This window comes from Balaenoptera acutorostrata, chromosome 3 (assembly GCF_949987535.1).
Source record: "Balaenoptera acutorostrata chromosome 3, mBalAcu1.1, whole genome shotgun sequence".
NCBI classification, from domain to species: Eukaryota; Metazoa; Chordata; class Mammalia; order Artiodactyla; family Balaenopteridae; genus Balaenoptera; species Balaenoptera acutorostrata.
The window spans coordinates 157,790,672-157,806,024 of NC_080066.1; the positions used below are offsets into that span (position 1 = coordinate 157,790,672).

The window sequence follows — 15,353 nt, forward strand, 5'->3', positions numbered from 1 at the left end:
AGTTGAGACCTGTTCCAGATCATCTGGGCAACAAGATGCAGAGCCTTGACTGGGCTCAGGTCTTCTGCTTCTAGATCTTAAAGGCTCTGGGACCCAGAGCAGACATTTTCTTCTTCCCTCCCTGCCCTTCCTGCCACACACACAGCCACACTTAAACTCCTCGAGGGAAGGAGACTGGGTCATTGCCATGGGATGACAGTGGAAGTCCAAACCCTCTCCCAGTTGCACAGGTTGGAGCCTTGTCAGTTTGAGTGATTCCGGATAGGTTTATTCTCTATCTTGGACTTCTTGAGGGAGAGACCTGGTCTCAAATCCCTTCATAGCACATGGCTTTGCATGCCAGAAGTGCACACTCACTGCTTATTATCTAACAGTTGTCTTGGGTCTAGAACAAGGAGATTATAATATTGAAAGAATGGACTTATGATCTTCACTGAAAGATAATTAATAGCCATGTAAAGAACCCATACATGATCTAATAAATGCAGGGTGTTTTGTCCTAGTGAACTTCAATAAAATCCTCCCACAGTCAAAATTATCTGATGAATCAAGTAAATTGTACCTCATCCTTTTGTATTTTACAGATTGCATATATAAAGCATAATGAGACTATATGTTTTGCCCAAGATTTATTGCAAAAAAATTCTCAATACAAATGACCAATTCTCTGCTTTATCCCATACTGTTCAAATCCTAGTTAGCCTCCCATGGTATAAAAGCATATTAACACAGTTTTTTCTATCACGACCACACATTATAATTTATATTCATTCATTCACTTATCCATTAATTTAACAAGTATTTGCTGAGCACCTGTTAGGATCCCTACATTTGAAATACACACAAATAGGTTAGGCAGACAGGTTAGGCAGGTTATACAGACGTAAAGTGTATAATATGTAATACATATACCATTTTATATAAATAACTCAGTTGCAACATGAATACGTATGATGGAAACATAACAAGGTGGAAAACCCATGGGTTTTAAAGTCAGACAGACCAGTATTCTAATCTTAAATATATCTTTCAGTACTTGTGCGAATTCTCAATTGTCTGAATCTTGATCTTTTTAACCTATAAAATTTGGAGGGGGGATTGGAACCAAGATGGCGGAGTGAAGGACGTGCTCTCACTCCCTCTTGTGAGAATACCAGAATCACAACTAGCTACTAGACAATCAGTGACAGGAAGACACTGGAACTCATCAAAATGATACCCCACATCCAAAGACAAAGGAGAAGCCACAATGAGACGGTAGGAGGAGCACAATCACAGTAAAATCAAATCCCATAACTGTTGGGTGGGTGACTCACAGGCTGGAGAACACTTATACCACAGAAGTCCACCCACTGGAGTGAAGGTTGTGAGCCCCACGTCAGGTTTCCCAACCTGGGGGTCCAGCAATGGGAGGAGGAATTCCTAGAGAATCAGACTTTGAAGGCTAGAGGGATTTGACTGCAGGACTCTGACAGGACAGGGGGAAACAGAGACTCCACTCTTGGAGGGCACACACAAAGTAGTATGTGCATCAGGACCCAGGGAAAGGAGCAGTGACCCCAGGGGAGACTGAACCAGACCTACCTGCTGGTGTTGGAGGGTCTCCTGCAGAGGTGGGGGCTGGCTGTGGCTCACCTTGGGGACGAGGACACTGGCAGCAGAAGTTCTGGGAAGTACTCCTTGGTGTGAGCCCTCCCAGAGTCCGCCATTAGCCCCACCAAAGTGCCCAGGTAGGCTCCAGTGTTGGGTTGCCTCAGGCCAAACAAACAAAAGGGAGGGAAGCCAGCTCCACCCATCAGCAGTCAAGTGGATTAAAGTTTTACTGAGCTCTGCCCACGGAGAGCAACAGTCAGCTCTACCCACCACCAGTCCCTCCCATCAGGAAACTTGCATAAGCCTCTTAGACAGCCTCATCCACCAGAGGGCAGACAGCAGAAGCAAGAAGAACTACAATCCTGCAGCCTGTGGAACAAAAACCACATTCACAGAAAGATAGACAAGATGAAAAGACAGAGGGCTATGTACCAGATGAAGGAACAAGATAAAACCCCAGAAAAACAACTACATGAAGTGGAGATAGGCAAGCCCCAGAAAAAGAATTCAGAATAATGATAGTGAAGATGATCCAGGACCTTGGAAAAAGAATGGAGGCAAAGATCGAGAAGACGCCGGAAATGTTTGACAAAGACCTAGAAGAATTAAAGAACAAACAAACAGAGATGAACAACACAATAAATGAAATGAAAACTACACTAGAAGGAATCAATAGCAGAATAACTGAGGGAGAAGAACGGATAAGTGACCTAGAAGACAGAATGGTGGAATTCACTGCTGTGGAACAGAATAAAGAAAAAAGAATGAAAAGAAATGAAGACAGCCTAAGAGACCTCTTGGACGAAATTAAACACAACAACATTCACATTATAGGGGTCCCAGAAGGAGAAGAGAGAGAGAAAGGACCAGAGAAAATATTTGAAAAGATTATAGTCAAAAACTTCCCTAACATGGGAAAGGAAATAGCCACCCAAGTCCAGGAAGCACACAAGAGTCCAATACAGGATAACTCAAAGAGAAACACGCCTAGACACATAGTAATCAACTGGCAAAAATTAAAGACAAAGAAAAATTATTGAAAGCAGCAAGGGAAAAACGACAAATAACATACAAGGGAATTCCTATAAGGTTAGCAGCTGATTTCTCAGCAGAAACTCTACAAGCTAGAAGGGAGTGGCATGATATACTTAAAGTGATAAAAGGGAAGAACCTACAACCAAGATTACTCTGCCCAGCAAGGATCTCATTCAGATTCAATGGAGAAATCAAAAGGTTTACAGACAAGCAAAAGCTAAGAGAGTTCAGCACCACCAAACCAGCTCTACAACAAATGCTAAAGGAACTTCTCTAAGTGGGAAACACAAGAGAAGAAAAGGACCTACAAAAACAAACCCAAAACAATTAAGAAAATGGTCATAGGAACGCACATATTGATAATTACCTTAAATGTGAATGGATTAAATGCTCCAGCCAAAAGACACAGGCTTGCTGAATGGATACAAAAACAAGACCCATATATATGCTGTCTACAAGAGACCCACTTCAGACCCAGGGACACACAGATTGAGAGTGAGGGGATGGAAAAAGATATTCCATTGCAAATGGAAATCAAAAGAAGTATGGAGTAGCAATACTCATATCAGATAAAATAGACTTTAAAATAAAGAATGTTACAAGACATGAGGAAGGACACTACATAATGATCAAGGGATCAATCCACGAAGAAGATATAACAATTATAAATATATATGCACCCAACATAGGAGCACCTCAATACATAAGGCAAATGCTAACAGCTATAAAAGAGGAAATCGACAGTAACACAATAATAGTTCGGGACTTTAACACCTCACTTACACCAATTGACAGATCATCCAAAATGAAAATAAATAAGGAAAGAGAAGCTTTAAATGACACAATAGACCAGATAGATTTAATTGATATTTATAGGACATTCCATCCAAAAACAGCAGATTACACTTTCTTCTCAAGTGCGCACGGAACATTCTCCAGGATAGATCACATCTTGGGTCACAAACCAAGCCTCAGTAAATTTAAGAAAATTGAAATCATATCATCTTTTCTGACCACAACGCTATGAGATTAGAAATGAATTACAGGGAAAAAAACGTAAAAATCACAAACACATGGAGGCTAAACAATACGTTACTAAATAACCAAGAGATCACTGAAGAAATCAAAGAGGAAATCAAAAAACACCTAGAGACAAATGACAATGAAAACACAATGATCCAAAACCTATGGGATGAGCAAAAGCAGTTCTAAGAGGGAAGTTTAAAGCTATACAAGCCTACCTCAAGAACCAAGACAAATCTCAAATAACAATCTAACCTTACACCTAAAGGAACTAGAGAAAGAAGAACAAACAAAACCCAAAGTTAGCAGAAGGAAAGAAATCATAGAGAGCAGAGCAGAAATAAATGAAATAGAAACAAAGAAAACAGTAGCAAAGATCAATAAAACTAAAAGCTGGTTCTTTGAGAAGATAAACAAAATTGATAAACCATTAGCCAGACTCATCAAGAAAAAGATGGAGAGGACTCAAATCAATAAAATTAGAAATGAAAAAGGAGAAGTTATAACAGACAGCACAGAAATACAAAGCACCCTAAGAGACTACTACAAGCAACTCTATGCCAATAAAATGGACAACCTGGAACAAATGGACAAATTCTTAGAAAGGTATAACCTTCCAAGACTGAACCAGGATAGAAAATATGAACAGACCAATCACAAGTAATGAAATTGAAACTGTGATTAAAAATCTTCCAACAAACAGAAGTCCAGGACCAGATGGCTTCACAGGTGAATTCTATCAAACATTTAGAGAAGAGCTAACACCCATCCTTCTCAAACTCTTCCAAAAAATTTCAGAGGAAGGAACACTCCCAAACTCATTCTATGAGGCCACCATCACCCTGATACCAAAACCAAACAAAGATACTACAAAAAAAGAAAATTACAGGCCAACATCACTGATGAATATAGATGCAAAAATCCTCAACAAAATACTAGGAAACAGAATCCAACAACACATTAAAAGGGTCATACACCATGATCAAGTGGGATTTATCCCAGGGATGCAAGGATTCTTCAATATACACAAATCAATCAATGTGATACACCATATTAACAAACTGAAGAATAAAAACCATATGATCATCTCAATAGATGCAGAAAAAGCTTTTGACAAAATTCAACATCCATTTATGATAAAAACTCTCCAGAAACTGGGCATAGAGGGAGCCTACCTCAACATAATAAAGGCCATATATGACAAACCCACAACAAACATTCTCAGTGGTGAAAAACTGAAGGCACTTCCTCTAAGATCAGGAACAAGACAAGGTTGTCCACTCTCGCCATTATTTTTCAACATAGTTTTGGAAGTCCTAGCCACGGCAATCAGAGAAGAAAAAGAAATAAAAGGAATACAAATTGGAAAAGAAGAAGTAAAACTGTCACTGTTTGCAGACGACATGATACTATACATAGAGAATCCTAAAGATGCCACCAGTAAACTACTAGAGCTAATCAGTGAATTTGGTAAAGTAGCAGGATACAAAATTAATGCACAGAAATCTCTTGCATTCCTATACACTAATGATGAAAAATCTGAAAGAGAAGTTAAGGAAACACTCCCATTTACCACTGCAACAAAAAGAATAAAATACCTAGGAATAAACCTACCTAGGGAGACAAAAGACCTGTATGCAGAAAACTATAAGACACTGATGAAAGAAATTAAAGATGATACCAACAGATGGAGAGATATACCATGTTCTTGGATTGGAAGAATCAATATTGTGAAAATGACTATACTACCCAAAGCAATCTACAGATTCAATGCAATCCCTATCAAACTACCAATGGCATTTTTTACAGAAGTAGAACAAAAAATCTTAAAATGTGTATGGAGACACAAAAGACCCCAAATAGCCAAAGCGATCTTGAGGGAAAAAAACGGAGCTGGAGGAATTAGACTCCCTGACTTCAGACTATACTATAAAGCTACAGTAATCAAGACAATATGGTACTGGCACAAAAACAGAAACATAGATCAATGGAACAGGATAGAAAGCCCAGAGATAAACCCACGCACCTATGGTCAACTAATCTATGACAAAGGAGGCAAGGATATACAATGGAGAAAAGACAGTCTCTTCAATAAGCAGTGCTGGGAAAACTGGACAGCTACATGGAAAAGAATGAAATTAGAACACTCCCTAACACCATACGCAAAAATTAACTCAAAATGGATTAGAGACCTAAATATGAGACTGGACACTATAAAACTCTTAGAGGAAAACATAGGGAGAACACTCTTTGACATAAATCACAGCAAGATCTTTTTTGATCCACCTCCTAGAGTAATGGAAATAAAAAAAAGATAAACAAATGGGACCTAATGAAACTTGAAAGCTTTTGCACAGCAAAGGAAACCATAAACAAGACAAAAAGACAACCCTCAGAATGGGAGAAAATATTTGCAAATGAATCAATGGACAAAGGATTAATCTCCAAAATATATAAACAGCTCATGCAGCTCAAAATTATAAAAACAAACAACCAATCCAAAAATGGGCAGAAGACCTAAATAGACATTTCTCCAAAGAAGACATACAGATGGCCAGGAAGCACATGAAAAGCTGCTCAACATCACTAATTATTAGAGATATGCAAATCAAAACTACAATGAGGTATCACCTCACACCAGTAAGAATGGGCATCATCAGAAAATCCACAAACAACAAATGCTGGAGAGGGTGTGGAGAAAAGGGAACCCTCTTGCACTGTTGGTGGGAATATAAATTGATACAGCCACTATGGAGAACAGTATGGAGGTTCCTTAGAAAGCTAAAAATAGAATTACCATATGATCCAGCAATCCCACTACTGGGCATATACCCAGAGAAAACCGTAATTCAAAAAGACACATGCAGGGGCTTCCCTGGTGGCGCAGTGGTTGAGAATCTGCCTGCTAATGCAGGGGACACGGGTTCGAGCCCTGGTCTGGGAGGATCCCACGTGCCGCGGAGCGGCTGGGCCCGTGAGCCACAGCTGCTGAGCCTGCGCGTCTGGAGCCTGTGCCCCGCGACGGGAGGGGCCGCGATGGTGAAAGGCCCGCGCACCGCGATGAAGAGTGGCCCCCACTTGCCGCAAATAGAGAGAGCCCTCGCACGAACCGAAGACCCAGCACAGCCAAAAATAAATAAATAAATAAATAAATAAATAAATAAATAAAATTTAAAAAAAAAAAAAAAAAAAAAAAGACACATGCACCCCAATGTTCATTGCAGCACTACTTACAATAGCCAGGTCATGGAAGCAACCTAAATGCCCATCGACAGATGAATGTATAAAGAAGATGTGGCACATATATACAATGGAATTTTACTCAGTCATAAAAAGAAACGAAATAGGGTCATTTGTAGAGATATGGATGGACCTAGAGACTGTCATACAGAGTGAAGTAAGTCAGAAAGAGAAAAACAAATATGGTATATTACCGCATATATGTGGCTAGAAAAATGGTACAGATGAACCGGTTTGCAGGGCAGAAACTGAAACACAGATGTAGAGAACAAACGTATTGACACCAAGGGGGGAAAGCGGCGGGGGGTGGGGGTGGTGGTGTGATGAATTGGGAGATTGGGATTGACATGTATACACTGATGTGTATAAAATGGATGACTAATAAGAACCTGCTGTATAAAAAAATAAATAAAATAAAAATCAAAGATTAAAAAAAATAAAAGAAATGTAGGTAAAATTCAATTTTTGTACTAAATTGTTAGGCTATGTCTTAGAATGAAAAGATAGAACAAATCTAATTTTTTTATTGTTTTGCCTGGAACTCTGAACACAAGAGTATAATGAAGTTTTTGGAGTGGAATAAACCTTCCAGATCAGCTAACATAGCAGTTCTCAAATCTTTTAGTCTTGGACCCCTTTAAACTTAAAAAAATGATGAGAAGCCCAAAGAGCTTTTGTTAACGTGAGTTATATCTAGTGATGTTTACCCTGTTAGAAATTAAAGCCATGAAATATTTAAAATAGCTGTTTATTAATCCATTTAGAAATGAGTAATAAGCCCAATTCATGTTCACATAAATAACATAATTTTTGAAAAGCAGTATTTTAAAAATTACTGATAATGGCATTGTTTTACATCTTTGCAAATCTCTTTCATGTCTGGCTTAATAAAATATAGCTGGATTCTCCTAAATGCTTCTACATTCAAAAAAAAAAATTTAAGGGTGATTGTGGGAATTTGAAAATTATTCTGTTAAAAATACTTGTTGAGCACCTACTCCATCATCCAGATAGTCTGGGTTATGCTGCAGTAACAAACAGCTTCAAATACCAGTATTTGGTGGCATAAAGCAACCAAGCTTTGTTTCTCACATGTTCCATGTCGATTATAGTGTGGTTCGTTGTCATCCTCACTCAATGACCCAGACTGACAAAGAAGTCACCACTAGGAATTTGCTGAGTGCAGTGGTTCAGAGCAAATGGGAGAATTCTGGCACACTAATGGGGGGGAAGAAAGAGAAGAGGTGACTTACATTTACTGAGGTCCCAATATATGCACAGCTTTGTGCCAGGTGCTTCACACATATGTGTTCTCCTAAAATCCTCACTGCAATTTGCCTTCCTCCCTCCACGTGATCCTTTATAAAAGAAACACCGGAAGTTAAACAACCTGCCCCAGGTCATGCAGCTTTAAGAATCAGAGGTATTATTTGAACCAAGATATGCTAAAACCCATGTTTATCATATCGAACCAATGAACTTCTCCAGCAATCACAGTGTTTTAAATAGTCAAATGATTGAATGGTTCCTTCTCTTGATCTCATGTATACCTTATATTGGTATAATATTTTATTATTTATAAAGTAAAGTACTGTCATATTAATTATAACATTTCAGCCTTATAACAGCCCTCCAAAGTACGTAAAGCTGGTATCCTATCCCCATAATATATTATCAAGAAATGGGTTCAGAAAAGTTAAGTCAGTTGCTCCAGGTTAGTCAGGGCTGACTCCAAAGCTAGTGCTTTTTATCCTTCACATCATCTCTTCTCTGGACACATGAGCCAGCAGACTTTATTTTCATGGCAGCTGAGCATGATGGATTCAAGCCTGGGCAACTGTTTGGGTATTTGTCACAAAGCTTATAATGAACCGAGACAAAGCAGTTAGCCACAGATTATAATGCCACTGTGGTCCCATGACAAATGACAAGGAGGTTGCAGTAATGAAATCTCATTAGAGATTTCATTACTGCGAGTGAAGAGACCACATCTGAGGTCCAGCACAGGCACATTTACCACTGCAGGAAACACAATGAAACATCTGGGTAAGGGTCTCCACTGACATTGGCAACGTGCTAGCAGGATTAAAAAGACCTCCCCAAAACAGTGATTGCAATAGCAAATGTGTGGCGCCTAAGATAAGGACCAAATATTTATTCTGGCAGAGATTAAATCTTCTCTTTTCCTGAATCTATTATGGATCTTGCAGAAAATCTGCCCAAGAATATATCTCACTGATCAGCCTACTCCTTGAGCCAGAACTGTACTTTGCCACTGCTGTTGCTGAAAAGCTGCAGAAGGCTGGTTTAAAGGTCTCCTCTCTCCCCCTAAAACTGTCCTCCATCCATGATTAATTAGTGAGTGAGGTGAATTGAATCACCAGCAGTCCTTTACATGCATCCAGGATTTATACAGTGGTTTCTCATTGAAGAACAAGTGATGCAATAAACAGTCCACATTTGTGGGGTGGGCAGAGGAGTAATGGTGTCTGCAGTCATGGTTTTTTCACTCCTCCAGTCCTTCAATTCTGCTAAAAAGATTATGACTCAGGTTATTATAGCCTTGCTTATTTAGGCACGAGCGTGATTAGGTACCAACACACACACACACACACACACACACACACACATCCTTAGAAGTACATGCCAACTCTTTAAGAAAAAGCAGAAAAGTCATATTGTCATTTCTGCATTCCCAGAGAATTAAGGAGAAAGAATAAAATGGATCATAATATTATTAATTATGGGCATGAAAGATGCAAAAGAACCGATCATCAGGTTCACTTATCCATGCGTCATGTTTTTTTTTTTTTTTTTTTTTTTTTTTTTTTATTTATTTATTTATTTTTGGCTGTGTTGGGTCTTCGGTTCGTGCGAGGGCTTTCTCTAGTTGCGGCAAGTGGGGGCCACTCTTCATCGCGGTGCGGGGACCGCTCTTCATCGCGGTGCTCGGGCCTTTCACTATCGCGGCCCCTCCCGTTGCGGGGCACAGGCTCCAGACGCGCAGGCTCAGTAGTTGTGGCTCACGGGCCCAGCTGCTCCGTGGCATGTGGGATCTTCCCAGACCAGGGCTCGAACCCGTGTCCCCTGCATTAGCAGGCAGATTCTCAACCACTGCGCCACCAGGGAAGCCCCATGCGTCATGTTTTAATAGTAGGTATTTTGTTTAGTGCTGGAGGTGCAGAGATAGGAAAACAAAACAAAACAAAGCTGAGAACACAGTGTCTCAATAAACAGGGATTTAAGAAATCCTGTTTCTTAGAAACTTAAGAAAATGAGTATGTTTAGTCACCATTTGGGGAGGTGCCTGAATTGCTTCTCCCAGAGAACAGAACATGGGAATTGCAGACATCATTTTACACTGTGTGCTGTGCTATCAGGGCACAAAGGAAGCAATGAAGTCCACCCTGTATCTCAGCATCCCTGCATGCTGAAATCAGCCTCTTTTGATCAGCCTAGATTCCTACTTTTTACGATTAAGGCTCCTAGCTACTTATTCATTCTTTTATTGGGCACAAGATGTGTTCACGTAACTAAAGGAAAATTGGCTAGTTAAGGAAAGCCTGTCTTTCGGAAAAATAAGTGAAGTCTAGCAAACTATATGGAAACCAGTACCTAAAATCTCACCAGAAGTCTCAATTTATTGACTTTAAGCATAGTGAGTGCTTAATAAATAGTGTATTTATATATTGAATGAATGAATGAATGAACCAAAATGACTAAACTTGAGATTCAGTGAAATCTTTCCTATGTCTTGGTTGGTGTGGATTCTGGACTTCTTTTCCCATATCCTTCTCCTTCCTTTCCTCCTCCTCTTCCTCCTTCTCCTTCTTCTTGAATAGAAGGAAATAGAAGATAACAGAGACTATGCGGACAAATATTGTGACTCAGTCTTGTAGAACATCAGAATCACAACTAAATCTTATTATTATTATTTTTTAATCTTATTGTTTTTGAAAGTCCAACCAACTGTTTGCCAATAAGCCAGACTATCAGAGAAATGGAGAAAGATGTTTCTTTTCTCTCCTTGCCCATTTCCTCCTGACACCCTGCATGCTGATACCTTTCAGAGAGTTTGAGAGAGACTGATTATATCTGATCCGTGAGGTTACTTTCATTTTATGTCTTCTTCTGAATACTAATTCCAACTCTTAGTCATAGGTTATTAAAGGAGAAGAGTAAGAGTTTTAATAACATTGTTATTTATATTTCAGTGTTTCTGGGCACTTCCCAGGAGGTGGTTGATGTCACCACCACCACCATCACCATAATCATCACCTTCATGGCCCTAATGTTACTCTGCTGGAATTCATTGTGTTTTCCCTCCCAGAAGTCTATGTAGGGCCACAGAGGTTCTCTTCTGCTGTGTAACATAAAGTGATAGCACTGAATATTACCTCCTTCTTTGGCTTAACCGTAGGAATAGGGCTACAAGTGTGGGAAGGGTACCAGCATCTGACTTGGAAAACCCCAGTTCAGTTTCACTGGGCCCCACTGAGCAGACATTTCCTATGTGCTTTATACCTACAGAAAGTATCACCAAGAGTAAGTCTATGGTGCTAGCTCCTATGGTATTGGCTCCTAACCATTCTGTACACCTCCTCTTGGCCTTGGTTGCCCCCCAGAGTGCAAGCAGGCTTGCATTTCCTCTTTATTCCTAAATCTGAATTGTGAAGTAACCTACAATTCAGTGTCTGATTAGCCTCTTCTAGAAAACATGCCTAGTTCATCTCACAGAACCTTGCAGTGTCATTACTCACTTGTTAGGTAGTTCTGTGGTTCCAGCTTTGATATCTGTTGAGGGCAATCAAATGATGTAACCTGTGCAGTGCAGCCTCTGAGAGCAATTTGGGTGGTTTTGTACCATTGGCTTTTATGTTCAGGATGAAAGCCCATGGAGAAATGTAGGATACTATTATTAACTTCAAGCCGACAGCTCTCTCTGGGTACCTACAGATTCATTGGTAGTTGGAGGATCAATTTTAAAGGGAGAAAACCTTGTGGTTAGGGATAACTTGCCTTTTGTGTTTCTTTATTATAGGAACAGGGGAAGATTGGAGTCGTCTTCAATATTGGCACAGTTGACATCTCCATCAAAGAGGAGAGGACCCCAGTAAATGATGGCAAATACCACGTGGTGCGCTTTACCAGGAACGGCGGCAATGCCACGCTTCAGGTGGACAACTGGCCAGTGAATGAGCATTATCCCACAGGTACATGTTTTACTCTCAATGACCAGACTCTCTTTTGTTCTCCCATTCTTACTTCTAACTGGTGATTTTCTCATGACTGTCACCCAATCATTAAAACACTGAATATTAAGCACACACTCATATTTTTTGGATGAAACAATAAGTTATTTCTTTCGGACTTGGTCCAGTAGAGGGAGCTTCTGGAGACTTACTAACTATGCACTGAACGCTTCTTTTGTCCATCTGATTAATACTGCTGACTGGCTCATACCAAATACAATGATTATGGATTTTCCGGGGCACTGCAAATGATGAGCAATGGAGGGAAGGGTACACCATCTCTAAAATAAACTATTGTCAGTAATCATGGAATAATCAATATGAGATCTGGGCTTTGTGGTGCCATTTAGTCAGGTGTGATTGAACATACAGGTGGCCAGAGGTGGCAGAAGGACTGTGTAAGGAAGTTTACTAAACTTGAGATGATGAACATCAAGTCAGGGTAACAATGCGAGAAAAACTAAGGGTAGAATTCCATTCATTTCGTTGACTTTGCCAGTTTTTGCTCTCTCACTTACACTAGCCTGCCTTGATTTTCAGAGGTTGGTCCTAATAAGCATTTTAATAGCAGGCATGCTGGTGTGGGAGGGAGAGGGGTTAATCATCTGTTTAAATTTTATAGTCAAGGAGCATTCGCCAGCAAACTCCCAGAGCCAGATGGCCAAATCAAGGACAATGGGGGGAAAGGTTGCCTTCTTTAAAAAGATCATTCAAATAATCCCTCAGCTTTCCCTCTCATCTCTCACTTCTACCAGGAAAGAGCCCTGAACCCTGATCATAAAAGTGCCAGGAATGGAAGGGAAAAATACTTTGGCTAAAGGCCTTGGCTCCATCATTACATTATCACCTGGTAGATGCAAGAGAATAGCTCAGAATATTGAACTTGTCACTAATGTGGGCATTTATGCTATGTCTAACTCTCTATCTCCTACACTCCAAACTGCCCATCATTTTCTCACTGTTATCTTCTTACTTCCTTTATAGTGAGGTGAGCACAGAGGTAAGGAAGCTGGAAGCACATTTCCAGAAATGTAAGAGCCCTTTAGCTAATAATCATCACACTTGAGAGAAATATGTAAATTTGCCTATTTGTGGCCCAAGAATGTTGAATGACTTGAAGGCTGTGATTATTTTTTCATGCCTAAGTTAGCATTACTTTTCTTTAAATGCCAATTAGAAGTTACTGTGCTACTGGGTTTTCCCTCTATTAGCCAGAGTCTTCCTATGTCTTCTTTAAAAATTATGGGAGCATTCACAAAGAGCATACAAGACCCCCAAAATACTGAAGCAAAAAGCCCCACCCACTCATTTATCTACCATCTCAGTCTCTGTACCATATCCAGCTCAGTCTCTGCTGGGAGTCTTTTGACATACTCTTAGCACGTCTTAGATTAAGGCCCCAAAATGACCGTATGCATTTATCTTTGAGCCTTTGAAGAAAGCCAGAGGTGTTAGCAGCTACAGTGAATTCTCATCATCATCCAAAGGCACTAGACACTAATAGACCTGATTTTTAAATGCTTCTTAAACTCTGGGGGATGAGGGATGGGAGGAATCGAAATAGCCTGAAATCTTAAAAACTGTTAATTTGTTCATAAGAAAAATCAATCCCTCTCTATGCGTATTATCATTGGCCCTGATAATGTTGCTGTAGGATCTGTTGTGTTTCTATTAGGAATTGCAAAGATTCTAAATTGATGCTAAACACTTACCCTGAGCCAATATAGAATTCCGAGTTTGCTGCCAGCAATGAGAAGGCTCTTTAATGGTCATTTTTAAAACCACATATATGTAAGAAAACCAGTGACCCTTGCTGTGTGCCTATCTCTTTGTATGTTTAGTTCCAAATTACGGGTTGCATCCTATGTTTTCAAAACAGAACAAACCTTTCTTTAATGGCATTGCTTCCCACTGAAAACCATTATTACTAGTAACTGTTGGTAACTGTCATTTGGTAATAATATGTGTTATTATTACAGGACATGATACAGTAAAGCAGTTATAAGTATGGGCTTTGGAGTCAACTGGCTAGAGTTGGGATCTTGGTGCCATTAGCTATAATTCTGAGGCCCACTAGATTAAGACCTTGAAAGCCCTAAGCACTAAAATATTTGGTGCATGTCCCCACAAATAATTCAAAATATAACAACTATAAACTAAGTGTAAGAATTTCTAACAGTTCTGACTTTTCTTCTCTGATGATCACTATAATGCTTTCAAAATATAGCAGATTCTTTCTCCCCACATTCTCATTTGTTACTCTCTCTGCTTTCTTGGTTCTCTAGGTAAGTGCTTATTCCTCCTATTTGGTGATCCAGTTCCAAACCTTAGGCAAGATATTGAACCTCCCAAGTCTCTGTTTCTGAGTCTATACAATGGGATGATGATAATACTTACTTTCTAGGGCTAATGTGAATATGCATGTAAAATACCCAACATAATGCTGGGTCAGTTAAGTCAATACTCAATGAATGTTAGCTACGAGGATTACCAAACATTTGAGTAGCATTTTTTGCTATTATATATTCACTCATATAGACTACTTCATTTTGACTATTAAGTAGCCTGGAAATAAGGTAGGGTAGGTATTTTTATTCTCCATTTCATATTTAAAATGAGACCCAGGGAGATATTGTGTTTTTTCTATGAGAGAATAGTCATGAGAGAATAGTAAATGAGGGACAGAACTAGGACCAGATTCTCCTGTTCCCAGCTGAGCACAATTTCCAATATTGCTCCCATAGCAAATTGGGGGATATTTTGAAAAATGAATAGGTAGAAATGAGCATCTTTCTTGTGTCATCTTAGATTTATTCCTTTTCTTAAAGTGTCATGTTACATAGATCAGTACCAGTAACCACACAAAGGTGGTTACTGTGAGATGGGGAGTCGAAAATCCTCTTTTAAAAAAGAAAAGTTTTCTTAGCTGTGCTAAAAGACTCATTTGTAACGAGATGAAGCTGCCCTCCTAACAACAATGGCAATGTGCTTCCATGAAGCGACTCCAAGAATACTGAGTATTTAAAGGAGCTGTCACCTTACTCCATTGCCTAGATTGGAAAATGGCTTTGGGAAGTCCAGCATTCTAGTTGGACTAGGACTTCCTAGGAGTGGCTCACTTTTTCAGCTTTGGATACCTTATTTTCTCTCCCACCTGCTTCCCTGTGCTACTGAAAGGAGCCATTCTGCTAAATTTAAAGCTCCATTAGA

At 39.6% G+C, this 15,353-nt stretch overlaps 1 protein-coding gene and 1 long non-coding RNA gene across 14 annotated transcripts in view; one reads left to right on the plus strand and one right to left on the minus strand.

Moving 5' to 3' along the window:
- Positions 1-1,748, minus strand: part of LOC130707629 (uncharacterized) — a 77,277-nt gene extending 75,529 nt beyond the window's left edge. Inside the window, exon 1 of the long non-coding RNA XR_009007597.1 lies at positions 1,585-1,748. This is a non-coding gene — a long non-coding RNA (uncharacterized LOC130707629). The remainder of the gene's footprint in view (positions 1-1,584) is intronic.
- NRXN3 (neurexin 3) overlaps positions 1-15,353 on the plus strand; it is a 1,648,091-nt gene that overhangs the window by 1,442,334 nt on the left and 190,404 nt on the right. For all 13 annotated transcript variants that reach the window (XM_057543493.1, XM_057543494.1, XM_057543495.1 and 10 more), the window contains one exon: positions 11,933-12,104. In XM_057543493.1, coding sequence (XP_057399476.1) covers positions 11,933-12,104 — 172 coding nt within the window. The remainder of the gene's footprint in view (positions 1-11,932; positions 12,105-15,353) is intronic.